Here is a 16,276-nt window from a genome sequence, read left to right as displayed (position 1 = left end):
CGGGGTTCGGCCTATCGCGTCGCTTGGAATGTAGAGACCCGCGTTGGCCTTGGAAGTCTCAGTAACTTCCGGTTCTGTATGCATGAATTCCTAGACCGTCGAGAGAAATTTGGCTCTGGAGGACACTAAAAGAAGGGGGCGACGAAGGGAACGCACCCTCCTCAGCCTCCTTTTCTGTGGGGAGAGCGAGAGCGGAGCCTTTGTTTCTCCATCTCCCGGAAGACTGGATCAATTCCACCTCTCCCTTTACTCTCTTAGAACTACTCTTCCTAGAGCGTCCGCCGGAAGTTGACGTCACTCTTGGCCTTGGACCCGCCTTTTCCGGAGCATGTGAGTGTGTTTTCCTAGAGCGTCGGGGGAAAGTGGGTTCTGGAGGACACAGAAGAAGAAAGAGGAGGAGGCGAGAGGGAAGGGACCCACTCCCTCGTCCCCTTTTTCTATGGAGAGAGAAGCCTTGGACGGTCAGCCCCCTTTTGTCTGTGTTAATTAGTTCTATGTACAGCGCTGTGTACATTGACAGTGCTATAGGAAGAAAGCTTAGTACTAAGAAGGTCTAGGATGGGGGAGACCTGGCTGAACGAGGCTTATGCGCCTGGAAGGGATCTGGGAGTCCCAGTGGGCCACCAGTTGAACGTGAGTCAACGGGGCGAAGCGGCAGCTAACAAGGCCAATGCGATTCTAGATTTCCTGCCTGGCAGAAGGGGGCTGGACTGGGCGGCCCTTGCGGTCTCTATGGCCCTCCTTTTCCAGGACGTCTCCTAGATTTCAGCCTTCTGAAATGTCCTCCATTTTGAGCAGGACTTAAATACTCTTTACCTATGGATTCAGGCGTCCACAGCTTGAAAATATACTCATCCCTCCATATTTGTGGCTTTGATTATTCATGGGTTTGATTAATACGTTCTCTCTAGGAATATCTAGGTCCTCCAGCGCAATTCTAAGGATAACTTTAACCTAAAGTTGCACTGAAGGCCCTAGAGATTCCTAGAGAGGACACTCCTCTAGGCCTTTGTAGCTCCTCCAGGGCAGTTCTATGGTCAATGTCTGTCAGACATTTCGCTACTACGCCATTGTATTTAATGGGAGTTGAACAGCCACGGACTTTGCTATCCATGGTAAAGAGTGTGTGTGTGTGTCCTGAAACCAAACCTTAGCAGACAGCTCCTTAGACTGAGGAGGAGTGTAGGTGCTCTTAATGGAAGGGGGGAATGGCTTTAACGCATGCAGTTGTGGCGGCACCTTAGAGGTGGAGTGAAGCCGTTGCCTCAGATAAAGAATCTGTGTGAAGGAAAATACTCACACTAAATAAAATATTTGTATACATATACTATGTTGGATGTAGGTGTAAAGTGTAAAGGTTTGCATGCCACTAGTCTAGAGAACGAAAGGGTTGCCCTGGGAGAAGGGGGCCATCTTGTCCAGAGGCAGAAAAATGTCTTGGGCTGGCCCCATAGGCACTTAGAATGAGGAATTCACACTTATCACAAAGATGTCATTTTAGATGGTTCAGAGAAGCACTGACCAAAGTTGGGTTATTCCCGGTGTGCCAGGAAATACTGCAGGAGACACCAAGCCTTAAATGCCTTTCAGTTAATAACCATTGACTCTTGCACCGTCACCTCATTTCCCTCCCTCGAAAACCTCCTCTAACCAGGATGAGCAGATGTCCTTGTTTTCCAGGACATGTCCTACATTTCAACCTCCTGTTCAGAAGGAATTCCAAAATGTCCTCCATTTTGAGTATGATCAAGAAGCCCATTGATTTGCGCCAGGTTTGCTGCTCCCCTTTGAGAAAGGAGTCTACTTGACAGCCTACTCTTGCTGCAAATAGGCTAGAAAGGATACAACGGGGTAATAAAATAAAAATGATAAAAGCATACTAAAATACGGTACAGTATATTTGAGTGTTGGACTACGACTCTGTAGACTAAGGTTCGATTCTGCCATGAAACCCACTGGGTGACCTTGGGTAAGTCACACTCTCTCAGCCTCAGGGGAAGGCAATGGCAAACTCCCTCTGTACTAATCGTGTGATAGCTTTGCCTTAGGGTCACCACAAGTTGGAAATGACTTGAAGCCACATAACAGTAATATATAAGATAACTATAAGTAAACCATATGGAATGAATTTATATTTATCTTAGCATTTTTAGCTTTTATTCTGTAATGCCTCACATGTTTCCTGAATGTCCTACATTTTTCTTGAATGTCCTATATGTTATAGTATCTTGTCCTCCTTTGAGGGCATTACATCTGGTCACCCTGGCCTTAACCCTATCCTGTACAATCGTATCTGCAAATTAAGTATTGAATCTTATATATTTTTTGTGTAGCAAACTATTCATTTATATACTTAGTTCCTAAATTTCACTCAATCCCAGGGTAGGGGTGGATTTCTTCTCCAAGCCATCCAGAAATGACACATTCATGGTAAGTAGTGTTTCCTCATTCTCTGGATGACATAGAGAAGCAGTCCACAGAGTGAGATGTACCCAAGCTGGGGCCATGTCACCCATGGCAATGAAATGTCTTGGTTTGGCCCCATAGGCACTGTTAAATCACTACAAAATGTCACCCTTTCTTCCTAGAGATGTGGAGTTTAAAATACACGTCAGTAAAGGGGGAAAGAGAGAGGGGAACATACCAGTAAAACCAAAGAAAGCAGGAACAGGGTCCTTAGGGACAAATTGATGGAGAAAATGCTGTGTTGTATGAAGGGCTTCCTCTTTGGAGAAGAAGGGAGGAAACTCACCCTGCACCCACCTGTCTCTCCAGTGCCTTTTGAGTTGGGCTGTAGGTGCCTTACTCAGGCATACGTTCCTTCACAAAAGTGGTTTGACATTTTTGCCCAATGCAGTGTGCCCACATTCAGTTCAAGTTTGCAGAAGAGAATTTGGAACTGGGGTACCATTGAACATGCCCACTTGATTGTGCCTTTAGCTGTGTATATGAGTGGCCATTCCGTTGGACATATTCAGCACAAGGTGTGTTGCAGAACTAATGCGTAACTACCTGTGGAAAGTCATGCTCTTAAACTGTGATGTAGGTCCTTGTGCATGATATTTATTTTCTGAACAGAAAAAGGATCCAGCTTCCAATTTGAATCTGATTATAAACATCTCCTTACTCCAAAATTGTTTCCAAAAAAAAAAAAAAACAACATTCAAAACTGTGCAGTGCCTTCTCTTTACAGAACAGCAAAGTGGTACCCATCTTATCATTTCCCCCAGGCAATGAAAGATGTTGGGCTGGCTCTGTAATTACTAAAAGATTTTTAAAAAGTAGAGTTCCAGCCTACAAATATAGGATTCAATAGACATGCTAAATGACAATGGGGGGGATTGAGCAAGGGAGGACAAATGGTGGATGGAATTAGTAGGGACAAAGTAACTGGAAAGCATGCTGAAGGTTTTGGTCTCTGGTTGGGAAGGGAAAGGCCCACTCTCCCTTTCGCCTTAGACATAACAGTTACGGCATTCATCTTCATTTTCAGTGATGTAACTATAAGGCATCTTCTTAGCACTGGAGAAAGTGTCCGTAATAGCTCACTCAGCAAACACTTTGCTTTCTTTGTTGGTCTCTCCATCCCCAGTAATGTTTTCAATCTTTTGCCTCGCAGGAGAATCTGGCAAAAATTGGAAAATAAATCTTCTTTATCTCTTTGGAATCTGCCTGTGAGCAGCAGTCAAAAATGCAAAGACAAGACTTCACTGGGCAGGAACTGGGAAAAATCCCTACTACCATTAAGGTAGAAAGCAATGGAGCATTCTGGGAAAGAACCAGACCAAGGACCCTTGGGGAAGATAAGTTCCTTTCAGAAGGACAGCGCCAACGCTTCAGGCAATTCTGCTATAAGGAGACGGAGGGGCCTCGAGAGGCCTGTAGCCAACTGCACAGTCTCTGCCATCAGTGGCTGAAGCCAGAGAGGCACACGAAGGCTGAAATCCTGGACCTGGTGGTGCTGGAGCAGTTCCTGAGCATCCTTCCTCAAGAGATGGAGAGCTGGGTGAGGGAATGTGGAGCAGAGACCAGTTCCCAGGCGGTGGCCCTGGCAGAGGGCTTCCTCCTGAGTCAGGCGGAAGAGGTGAAACGGGAGGAGCAGCAGGTGAGAGCATTTCCTCCTGAGAGCTTCCAAGGGCTGAGATGTAGCTTTTAGTTTCAAAGAAATTTTGAAACTCCCTACTATGTATCCACATTTCTCTGATGTGGTATTGGTCAGCTGGATCTTGTCTTCTTCCTTCTTCTGATGCTCTTCTTTCTTTCGTATCATTCCTTCAAATATTACAATAATTCATGTTTCTTGTGGTGCAGGACTTGTCTGTGGAAGAGACAGCTGAAGTGGAGATGTGTCCTTTTGAGTCCAAGTGGATTAAGCAGGACATGGAGGGTATTTCTGTTTCAGAGGGTAAGGATTAAGGAGCTAAATTTCTTCCTGCCTCCTCCTCTTGAATATAAGCATACTATGCATGATGCATGGCTTATCCCACCATTATATATAGCCAGTACTTTAAAGCCACTTCTGTATAAGGCAGGATGACTCAATGGAAGGGCTGCTTTTGTGGCTTGGTTTTCTAGGTCCAAAACACACAGCAGAAATAATCCAGTTTGAGTCCGCTTTAACTGTTGTATTTCAATGCTATGGAATCCTGAGAACCTGTCGTTTTGTGAGACATTTAGCCTTCTCTTGTCAGAAGGTTCTGGTGCCACAATAAACTACAATTCCCAGGATTCTCTAGCACTGAGCCAGGGCAGTTAAAGCAGTCTCAAACCAGATTATTTCTGTAGCGTGTTTTGGACCCTTTCCCCCACACAACCCTAGAGTCCATCTCTGCCTACTTCTACCTTGTTGTATGGGGAAGAGCCTGGAACATGGACTGTATCACCAGCCCCAAAAACCAGTAATATGTCCTTCAAACCATTAATGCAGAACATCACATTACAAAATTCTGAACTGTATTCTTCTGCTATGAGCATTTCAGAGGAAAGCTGCTTCAGGACTGAATGTTGGGAATAAACATGAAAAACCAGTGGGGGACCTGCAACAAATGTGGCTGTGTGAAGCAGATCTGTTTCACGTTCCAGCAGCTCCATTCCCTTTTCCTCCATCTGTCTTGTCTCACCCCCCTCCTCCTGGAAAACTCAGGCATCATTCTCTTGTCTGCTGACTGGGCTTCTTGGTGACTTTTGTTTAGGTGTTGCGTGGGTATGAACTGGGAAGGGAAGACTAAAGTCAATTCTCATTCCTGCCACAAAATTTGATTCTCCATGGGATTTGGGAAATGGACCAGCCAGAGAAGAAAATGCTTATTTTTGCATCTTTTCTTATTATCTAGTCTTCTTACTGCCATTCCATTTTTCTCCCCCAGACTACAGGCTTTTTACTGCCCAGTCATTTAACGTTATGGGCTCTAGAATCCCAGAGCCATTTCTCTTCTCTTTTTTATTTGGGGTAATAATAATAGTAATAATAATAATAATAATAATAATAATAATAATAAATTATTTATTTATAGCCCGCCCAATCACAAGGAATCTGGGAGGGTTACAGCAATAAAAATACATAGAGAATACAATAAAATTCAAAATTAGTCCCGTCCCAACCCCCCATCCCAATACTAAAATTGCTGATGGCGTTGGGTCTGCCTCTTCACTCCCTCCTGGCTGGATGATGACATTAAACCTATTAAAAGAGTTACTCTTGAGTCTCCTGCTTACTTCCATGTATGTATGTATGTGTTTAGTGTGATTTTTGTCTGTGCTTGAGTATGGAAATGCAGGCATACCTCAGATAACAAAGCCTTGACAAAGAAGCTGTAACTCCCTGTCTTGGAGTTACTTTGAGTCTCCTGCTACCTACTGGGTATGTGTGCATGTGTTTAGTGTAATTTTGTCTGTGTTTGAGTATGGAAGTACAAGCTCCTTTTTACCATCTTTTTACCACCCTTTCAATCCTTCCCTCTTTCTAGCCTAAGGCCTGTTACAGACAGCCAAAATAAAGCTGCTTCGAGTCACAGTGGAGGTATGGTGTTTCAATGATGCATGCGTCCTAAGAGTCCAGAAGTTGCACCAAAGCCACACTCCAGCCTTAAGGACTGGAGCGTGGCTTTGGTGTGGCTTCTAGACTCTTAGGACGCCTGCATCATTGAAAACACTTACCTCCACTGTGACTCGAACAGCTTTATTTTGGCTGTCTGTAACAGGCCTTGTTTCTTTCATCTAGATTAGTTGACGAAGCAGGCCAGGAGGATTTGGGTGGATCCCAGGGTAAAATACCCCTGGTTTTGCTCGGAGTTTCCTAGAAGCTCCATGCCAAAATCTGGCTGCTTATTACCCCACTCCTTACCTTGCCACACTGTCAGTCTCACTCAGAAGCCCCGTCACCACATCTGAGGCAGAACAAGCCTCCTAGCTGTACCCATATGGCCAGGCACTCTGTTTCTGTGCTAAATGTGTGAACTGGAGTGTGAGAGATGGCGTGGTAAGGTAAGGATTATACATGTTGGTCGCAGGTCCTGGTCAGTGTGGGGACTGGTGTGTGAACACCCACCCATTCCTGCTTCAACCCAGGGATGGCCCGGGTGAGCACCCATGCTATCCTGGCCCATCTGCTCAACCCCCTAATAAGGTCAGGAGAATAGTGAAGGGGAACTAAGGAACACAGACTTTTGGTGTTGGATTATAGCAGCATGTCTGCAGTAAATGTAGTGACACTTGAGCTGGGAAAGAATGGGATTCTATGAAAGCCAATCCTACTGCAGCTGTGTGTTCCTCTATAACTGGCAAGCTAAACAGCAGCTTTCTCCAGCAGCTGTTCTTGCTAAGCATGCCTGAACAGCAAAACAGAAGGAAAAGGAGAAAGCAGACAAGTGTGCCCTAGCATGTTAAAAGAACATAGATCCACAAGTTTGATCCCAAAATGAAAATCTTTTTTTTAAAAAAAGATGGAAACTAGTGAAAGAAAAAGCATCATGTCTGGATTTTAACTGAAGTTTTCATGTGTTCTATGGAATTAAATTCTTCTTTAATTATGCAAGACTTAGCTAACCTTGTTTTCATTTCACCTGTGCACACAATTCAAAGGTTTGTTGAGACATGCTAAACTATTCTTTTATAGGATGCAAGAACCTAGACTGATTCTTTCCATGTTATCTCTGCCTCTGCTGTAAAATGTTCTGTTAAAGAAGTACTACTCAGAGAAATACATCTACTTTGTTAAAAGATGTAAACCTCTGCTTCAGTAAGAAACAACAGGAATTATAAATACTGCGCACACACACACACACTTTTGTCTGCCCTTTCTTTGTTAGGAGATGGAGTAAGGAGACAGCCAACACATACTGGCTCATCTCCTGACTGTGATGCTCTTGAATCAGCCTCAGTCAGCCTGGATCAGGTAGGGGGAAGGATCTCTGGGGAGGGCTATGTGTTTTTAATCCTTCAATGTGTCCCTGGGCCTGAAAAAATCTTTTCCTTTCTTCAGTGATGCCCACTGTGAACATCCTGTTTAAAGATTTTTTAAAAAAAAAAATACATGAGTATACGACCTTTTATACCAATCAATCTACATATATACATCCTATCTCAAACCTCAGCTCAATTATTAACTAATCCCTCATAAACATACGTAATATATTCTCTGAATATTTATGCCCCTACTCACCCACACCCCAGCAATGGTGTTTCCTTGTTAATTTCTCTTTTTTTCTCATGTGAGGATCATTTTAACTGTTTACATTTCCATACTGCTTCCTCTCCTCAACAAACTCAGTCATTATTCTCCAGTTACTATACCACACACCTTCTTTCAAGTGACTAAAATAAACTCTCCTTTTTTTCTATTATAAAGTCAGAGATCATATACTCTGATATATTTTGCCACCGTCTATTACAGTTCCATCTTTCTTTATCCTTTCACCCATAGGCAAACACTGCTTGTGCTGCTATAATTAATTGTTTATTTAAATATTTATCCTCCTTCAGTAATGCTATATTCCTGACATTACTAGTTATACTTCTTTCTTTATTTTATTAATTTCTTATTCTGTTTCCTTCCAAAATCTATGTAATTTGCAACATTCCCATCACATACGAATCTAGGTTCCTTTGATCCCATACCCATGCCAAGAAGCAAGTGATACATTTTTATTAATATATGCTAATTGTTGTGGATTTCTGTTCTATCTTCCTATTAATTTCATCTGCTTTTCTTTTTATTATTTTTAATATTTTTGATTTCTTGTTCCCATTGTTGGATTTTTTTTCTTATTAATCTTAATATCCTTTTCCCATACTCCTAATAGACATTCTACGATATTATATTGATTATCCAATATCATTTTGTAGATCCTACTAGATAATCCTTCCTTCCTGTCTCATCTTTAATATTTCTTCTAATAGATTTTGGTAGCCTTGTATAAATATTCTTTTTCTGTTCATATTCCACTTAATTGAAGCCAATATCATTTATCTATAACTCCACTATTTCATTTTATCTCTATCCATTTTCCTAAATTATCTGGTAAATCACCAATTGTCCTATATGCAATATCCTTCAGTTTCCTTAATACTATTCCTTTACCAATTTCTCCAGCCTAATTCAAACATTCTGTTGGATGCCAATAATAGATACCAATCTTCAATTCCCCCATCCCTTATTTTCTCCATATATTTTCAATGTTTTGATAAGTCACTCCTGTAATAATTAGTGCATCAGCAGCAAATAAATTTATTTTGAATTCTTATTTAACTTACGTAACCTTTCACTTCTTTTTTACTTTCTAATAATATTAGCTAATGGTTCACTTGCTGTTGTAACTAATAATGGAGTTAATGAGCATCCTTCGTTTTGTGCCATTCTCCAATTTAATTTCCCTCAAATAGTTCTCATTTTCATTTATCTGTGCCTCATTATCTTTTTATATTTATATTTACTTTATCCCCAAGTTTTGTACCTAAACAAAATTCTTTACAGACTTTATATAAATATGCACAATTTATTGAGTAGAAGGCTTTATACACATCCAGTTTCAATATCCCAACTTTTCTAGGGGTTTTGCTTTGCATGATAAATTACGTTTGTAATATTTCTAATTGGATCTCTCCTTTTAATGAAACCGTATTGATCTTCCTTATTGATACTTGTAAAATAAATTCCAATCTGTTTGCCACAATCTTTATAAAAAATTCATAATCTTGATTAGCCAATGTCATACAGCAGTAACCTTTTGGATTTGTTTCATCCTTATTGGGTTTTAATATTGAGATTATGTCTACTGTTTTCCTAGATTTAGGTATGTCTTGATTTTACAACACCTCATTAAAGAACGGACACTTATTTCTTTCTTAAAATATTTATAAAAGTTATTTGTTAGCCCATTTGTTCAGGAGGTTTTAATCCTTTCTCCTGATCTATTACTCTCTCAGCCTCTTTACATATTGGGGCATTTAACTGATCCCTCTGCTTTTTAGTTAATTAATGATCAGTTGCTATCTCTTGATTTGCTACTTCTCTTTCTTTGCATAGATTTTCATAAAATTTTGCCATCATTTCTCTTACTTTCACTTCCTCTGTTACTATTTCCCTATTTTCTTCCCTAATATTGTTTATTCTTTTAATCTCTTTACTCCTTTTCAAAATACTCCTTTACTCCAGCTTGTATATCCCACACTTGAAATTTATTTGTAACATACAAAAATTTCCTACTAACAACTAGCTGATCCACTCCTGTTGAAAGATTTAAATTACACTGGGCATCCCCAAGCTTCCTAGTCAGTCCTCTTTTCCAACTGGGTAATGTGTTTTCTGCTCACAACTAACCTTCTCTTTAGGTAACCTTTGAAGAGATTGCTGTGTACTTTACTGAAGAAGAGTGGACTCTGCTGGAACCAGGCCAAAGGGTCCTTCATACAGAAGTAATGGCAGAGATTTTGCGGCTTGTGTGCTCTCTATGTAAGTCTCTTTCTTCCTCACGATTGACCAAAATGTAAGTGCTTTATAAAGTATGTGTCGCATACTGAACTGAGTTAGGTGCTAATATAAATCCTCACTTGGATATTAATCCACAGTTGTCTCATTGCCACACATGAGGACAAGGAACTACAAGATTATGCGCCCCCCCCCCCACTGTAGAACAATTTATATTTTTATAGTTTTCTATATTTTGTGCTTCTCAGTAGGAGAACAAGGTGGGAAGAGAAAGTGTTAGTTAACCAAAATAGTCTACTTGTGCAAATCAGCAACGCTCCCTGCTATGTTGTATGAACTTTTTAGGATGGGAACCTGTGGATGGGTTGTTTTTGTCCTTTTTAAAAAACATTTAGTCTGCCTCTCATGTGTGTGCAGGCTTTGCTTCTCAAAGGGAAAGTAATATGGGGCTTGAGCCTTGGTGTATTTTCCTATCTATGGGGGGTGGGAGGACAGAACTGCTGTAAATGGGAAGAGTGCACTGTATTCCTAACATTGCTAATAAAGTTCAGATACAGAGACTCTTATCCCATGTATAGTTTGATCCAGATCCTCTGAACAGTGAGTATTTAAATCTCTATCTCAGCTCTCCATATGAAGTTCATAGAAGAGAATTCAGACTGATTTGCTGCACAGATCCTATTCATCACCTTTGGTCCAGTTTTTTTTCTGGGGGGGAAACTCACCTTCTCTCTTACAGCCGCTTACAGATACAGCTATTTCTTCATTCATTTTGAGGTGAGGAAACTGGTGGCCCTCCAGATATTGCACTACACCTCACACCAGATCTCACTACAGGCTACGCTAAATATGGTTGGTAGAACTGTAGTCACCAAACATTTCTAGAGTTGCCTGCAATCTGACCAATATATTAAAAATAATAGTGCTCTGTAATACTGTTGAAAATGCCCCTATAGCACATCTAAGATCAGAAAGAGTTTCAGAATAGTTCTGCCTACCAAATTGCAGTATTAAAAGGACAAAGTAATACTGTAATTAAGACAGGGGGAAAGACAAATACCATAGTTTTCCAGGTTACAAACTACTTAGAACAACCAGTTTAAGAGCTGTAGGATGGGCTCAGTGGAGCTAGTCTTTAAAAAGAGCAAGTCAGAAAGCTGTAGTAATTCCCTTTCAGTGTCTCATATTAATGGAAATGGATGTCAGCTAGGGAATGGTATCAACGCTCTGAGGTCAGTTGCAATTTCTCAGTGGAGTTCTGATCAGTTCCTTGTCTCCTTTACAGATGATATTGAGCAAATAGATGAGAATGAGGAGGCACCACATAGGCTGTGGTCCAAAGCAGCCAGAAATAAACAGATGGAAGAAAATGGCAAAAGCAGTGGCCCTAAAACAAAGAGGAGGAACAGAGCATCTGGTTTTCAAGGTTTTGATTTCTGTGGAATCACAGTGCAAGAAACAATGCATAAAGTGAAGCAAAGGAAGAAATGCATTTGTCTCTTCTGTGGGAGAAGATTCAGTTGTAGACAAAGCCTTAATTGTCACACAAAAACTCACACAAGAGGAAAACCATTTAAATGCTTGACATGTGGAAAGGGTTTCAATCACAAAATAAACCTCAATTATCATAAAGCATCTCATACAGGAAAGAAACTATTTAAATGCCTGAAGTATGGGAAAAGTTTCAGTCACAAACCATGTCTCCCATATCAAAGAATTCGTGCAGGGAAGAAACAGTTAAAATCCTGGGAGTGTGGAAAGAGCTTCTGTCAGAAGATGTCGCACCTCATTTATCATCAAGTAACTCAAAGAGGAGAGAAACCATTTAAATACTTGGAGTGTGGAAAGAGTCTTGATCAGAAAACAAGCCTCACTTCTCATCTAAGAATTCATATAGAGGAAAAACCCTTTAAGTGCTTGGAGTGTGGAAAGAGCTTCTGGTGGAAGACACATCTCAGTAATCATCAAGTAACTCATAGAGAGGAGAAACCATTTAAATGTTTAGAATGTGGAAAGAGCTTCAGTCAGAAGACACACCTCATTTGTCATCTAAGAATTCATACGGGGGAGAAACCCTTTAAATGCTTGGAATGTGGAAAGTGTTATCGTAGAAAGGATGGCTTAACTTTTCATCAGAGAAGTCATACAGGGGAGGAAAAACCATTTAAATGCTTGGAGTGTGGAAAGAGCTTCTATCGGAAGGGGGAACTAACTTGTCACCACAGAGTTCATACAGGAGAAAAACCATTTAAATGCTTGCAATGCGGAAAGAGTTATGATCAGCTGTCACGCCTTACTTCTCATCAAAGAGTTCATACAGGAGAAAAACCATTTAAATGCTTGCAATGTGGAAAAAGTTTCACGCACAAGACAGGCCTCAATCATCATCAAGCAACACACATAGAGGAGAAACCATTTAAGTGCTTGGAGTGTGAAAAAAGCTTCCGTTCTAGGACAGACTTCACTCGTCATCAAAGAGTTCATACAGGGGAGAGGCCATTCAAATGCTTGGAGTGTGGAAAGAGATTCCTTCGCAATGTAGACCTCACCTGTCATCAAAGAATTCATACAGGAGAAAGACCATTTGAGTGCTTAATGTGTGGAAAGACCTTCAGTCAGAAGGGAGCCTTCAATTGTCATCAAAGAGTCCATACAGGAGAGAAACCATTTAAATGCTTGGAGTGTGGAAAGAGCTTTGCTCAGAAGTCAGTCCTCATTTGTCATGTAAAAATTCATACAGGGGACAAACCATATAAATGCTTGGAGTGCGGAAAGAGCTTCTATCGGAAGAGTGACTTCACTTGCCATCTAAGAATTCATACAGGGGAAAAGCCATTTAAATGCTTGGAATGTGGTAAGAGTTTTTATAAGAAGAAACTTCTCACTTACCATAAAGGAACTCATACAGGGGAAAAACCATTTAAATGCTTGGAGTGTGGAAAGAGCTACTGTCGAAAAGATAGCTTGACTCTTCATCAAAGAAGTCATACAGGAGAGGAGAAACCCTTTAAATGCTTGGAGTGTGGGAAATGCTTCACTCAGAAGGCAAACCTCATTTGCCATCAAAGGATTCATACAGGGGAGACACCATTTAAATGCTTGGAGTGTGGAAAGAGCTACACTCAGAAGTCACATCTCATTTATCATCAGAGAATCCATACAGGGGAGAAACCCTTTAAATGTGTGGAGTGTGGTAAGAGTTTCCATCAGAAGACACTTCTGACTTGCCATCAAAAAAGACATACAAAGGAGAAACCATTCAAATGTTTGGTGTGTGGAAAGAGCTACCGTCGAAAAGATGACTTGACTTATCATCAAAGAAATCATACAGGGGAAGAGAGACCATTTAAATGCTTAGAATGTGAGAAGAGCTTCAATAGGAAGACAGACCTCACTTGTCATCAACGAATTCATACAGGGGAGACACCATTTACATGCTTGGAGTGTGGAAAGAGCTTCACTCAAAAGTCACACCTCATTTATCATCATAGAATTCATATAGGGCAGAAACCATTTCTCTTAGAAAACAAGCCACACTTATCTTCAAGCGTCGCACACAGAGCAGAAACCATTTAGAGGTTTTAATCATAGAATCATAGAGTTGGAAGAGACTACAAGGGCCATCCAGTCCAACCCCCTGCCATGCAGGAACTTACAATCAAAGCATCCCCAACAGATGGCCATTCAGCTTAAGCCACTTGCTTAAGTGTGATAGGAGTTTCATTCATTATTTCCATCTCAGTTGTCATCAAAGAATTCATACAGGGGAGAAACACCTTAAATGCCTGGAGCATGAAAAGAACTTCAGTCCAACGTTCGTTCTTGCTTGCCATCAAAAAGGTTGTACAGGGGAGAAACCTTTTAAATATGTTGTACAGTGGTACCCCGGGATACGAATGCGCCGCCTTACGAAATTTCCAGGTTACGAAAAAAATCCATTGAAAAAACTGTTCCGGGTTACGAAGGTTATTTCGGGTTACGAAAAAATTTTGGTGCTTTTCGGCGCTTTTTCGCACGAAATCGCGGCTTTCGCTATTAGCGCCTATGGGTTTTTCGGCTTGCAAAGATTTTCGGGTTACGAAAGCGGCGGCGGAACGAATTAAATTCGTAACCCGGGGTACCACTGTATATGGGAAAAGTTTCTATTGTAGGGCAGACTTCACTCAGCATAAATGAATTAATACGGGGTGTCTTCCTGTCATCATAAATGCCTTCCCATCATCAAAGAATTCATATAGGAGAGAAACCATTTAAATGTTTGGAGTATGGAAAGGACTTCAGTAAGAAGATACAGCTCAGTTATCATAAAGCATCTCACACAGAGAAATACCATTTAAACGTTCAGAGTACTGAAAAACCTCCAGTCAGAAGTCATACCTCACCCATCATCAAAAAAATCATATAAGAGGGAAATCATTTAAAAGCTTGGAGAGGGGAAAGAGTTTTATGCAGAACATATAGCTCACTTATCAACAAGGAACATACACTGCAGAATAGCACTTGAGTGTGGGGTAGGCACACTGCAGAACCCAGGGAGCAAGACTACCAGATATTCATCTCTTTTGGAGCTCCTGAGGGCTTCAGCGTGCTGTCCTGGCTGTCATTTTGGGCTACCAGAAGTGATACTGCCTTCCTGCATTTGGGGAAAGCTCTTGCTGCTTTGGGTTGTCAAACATGCAGAAAACAACTTACCAAGTTTTTAACTTTTTAAAAGTCTTTTTTGGTTTTGGCCATAAGATGTGGTGCCAGGGGTGTGGTGTCACTGGAGCCAGTCAGAGTCATAAAGACCAAGGCTCACATTTGACCTTTAGGCCACATGATTCCCACCACTTATTTAAATTCTTGGTGTCCAAAAAAAAAACTTCTTAAGGAAGATAGACCTAACCAAAGAGGAAGGCCATTTAATACCAGGTACTGTATGTAGAAAAAGCAGTAGTAGGGGAAGCTCACTTATTTCATGTAATGAAAGACCAGCATTTTAGTCATTGAGAAGGCTAGTGGTCAATTTAAAATACCGGTATTATTTTATTTCCATTTTATTTGAATTGTTGTAAACTATAAAAATCTCTTTTAATGGCAGGTTTTTACATTTTAAAACAAATCATTTTTAAAGTTTTTATCTTGTGAGATGCCCTGGGGACCCTTTTTTGGGAGAAAGGGACATAAAAATGAAATAAATAAAAATAAAATCTAAATAAAGGTTAAATGTCATTGGAATAGAATTACAGTAAGAGACACATAAGCATTTCAAGTTTTGGTATATTGGATAGTGCACAATTATTAGTAATCCACAATTATTATTATTATTTTTATTATTATTATCACAATTATTTAATATTACTCAATAAATGAGAGGTAGTAGTTATTAGAAGCAGACAATAACAAACATGGAATGCCTACTGAGGATATTAAGGAACAAAGTACAAAAGCAAAGTTAGAGCTGAATATTAGGAAAAGCAATGACCCTGGAAGATTTACTTTAAAGCAAGAGCCATCACTTCTTTAACTAGCTTCAAAACGGAGTTGAAAACCATCCTGTTCAGAGAAGCCTTCCCAGGCATTGCATAATTGTCGCTTACCATCTGATGTTCTTTTAGTGCCTGTTTATCACACCATTTCCTGTATTGCTATGTATTGTATATGTATTATCCTACTTGAGAGTATGTATTTTCCCTGGATGAAGATTAACCTTCCGTTATGAAGCCTCGCCCTCCCTCCAGACCATCTGCCTTGGTCCAGGCCTCGGAGGTTGAGAGGAACTGCTGGACCTCTTACCCTTTCCCTCCACCACTCCCTTCTCCTTTTGTGTCATGTCTTTTTAGATTGTAAGCCCAAGGGCAGGGAATCATCTAACTAAAAAGATTGCATGTACAGCGCTGTGTAAATTTACAGCGCTTCATAAATAAAGGTTAACAACAACAACAATAATAAGAAGAAGAAGACGACATCAAAATTGATAAAAGGTTTTCGATAACTTGGCTGAGTTATCAATCTAATGGAGACTGTAGTCAAGAAATCAGAATAAGACAAAGACTTGGAAGGACAACTATGAAGGAACTGGATGAAATTGTGCAAGGGTAAAGATGCCTCGTTGAATACCAAAATCAGGATCATCCATGTCATAGCATTCCTGATTTCTCTGTATAGATGCGAAAGCTAAATAATAAAGAAAACTGACATTTAAAAAAACCCAACCCACTTGAAATGTAGTGCAAAAGGAAGGTTCTGTGAAAAACATCAACCACCAAAAAGCCAAATATGCCAGAGAGCCTATTGGGGCTGATATCTGAGAAAAGCAGAATCAAATGGGACTGTGCTATCCTTCCACATGGACACTGTTCTTATTGATAC

The 16,276-nt window shown here is 40.5% G+C and overlaps 1 protein-coding gene across 4 annotated transcripts; it reads left to right on the top strand.

Moving 5' to 3' along the window:
* The first annotated feature begins 91 nt into the window (after nucleotides 1-91).
* On the top strand, nucleotides 92-15,529 carry LOC121921818 (zinc finger protein 271-like). 4 transcript variants are annotated; one of them, XM_042450413.1, is made up of 7 exons: nucleotides 360-633; nucleotides 3,620-4,105; nucleotides 4,312-4,405; nucleotides 7,308-7,393; nucleotides 9,829-9,949; nucleotides 11,211-13,110; nucleotides 14,050-15,529. In XM_042450413.1, the coding sequence occupies exons 2-7, from the start codon at nucleotides 3,692-3,694 to the stop codon at nucleotides 14,099-14,101; spliced, it is 2,667 nt and encodes an 888-aa protein (XP_042306347.1). In that variant the 5' UTR covers nucleotides 360-633; nucleotides 3,620-3,691; the 3' UTR covers nucleotides 14,102-15,529. The 4 variants fall into 4 exon arrangements, with proteins under 4 accessions (XP_042306346.1, XP_042306344.1, XP_042306345.1 ...); XM_042450412.1 differs by lacking the exons at nucleotides 360-633; nucleotides 14,050-15,529 and adding an exon at nucleotides 92-330 and having other exon boundaries at nucleotides 11,211-13,796; XM_042450410.1 differs by lacking the exon at nucleotides 14,050-15,529 and having other exon boundaries at nucleotides 352-461; nucleotides 11,211-13,796.
* The last annotated feature ends 747 nt before the right edge of the window (nucleotides 15,530-16,276 follow it).

Source organism: Sceloporus undulatus, chromosome 2 (assembly GCF_019175285.1).
Source record: "Sceloporus undulatus isolate JIND9_A2432 ecotype Alabama chromosome 2, SceUnd_v1.1, whole genome shotgun sequence".
Taxonomy (NCBI): domain Eukaryota; kingdom Metazoa; phylum Chordata; class Lepidosauria; order Squamata; family Phrynosomatidae; genus Sceloporus; species Sceloporus undulatus.
Note: the sequence above shows the minus strand (reverse complement) of the source record. Positions and strands in the feature narration are given on the sequence as shown.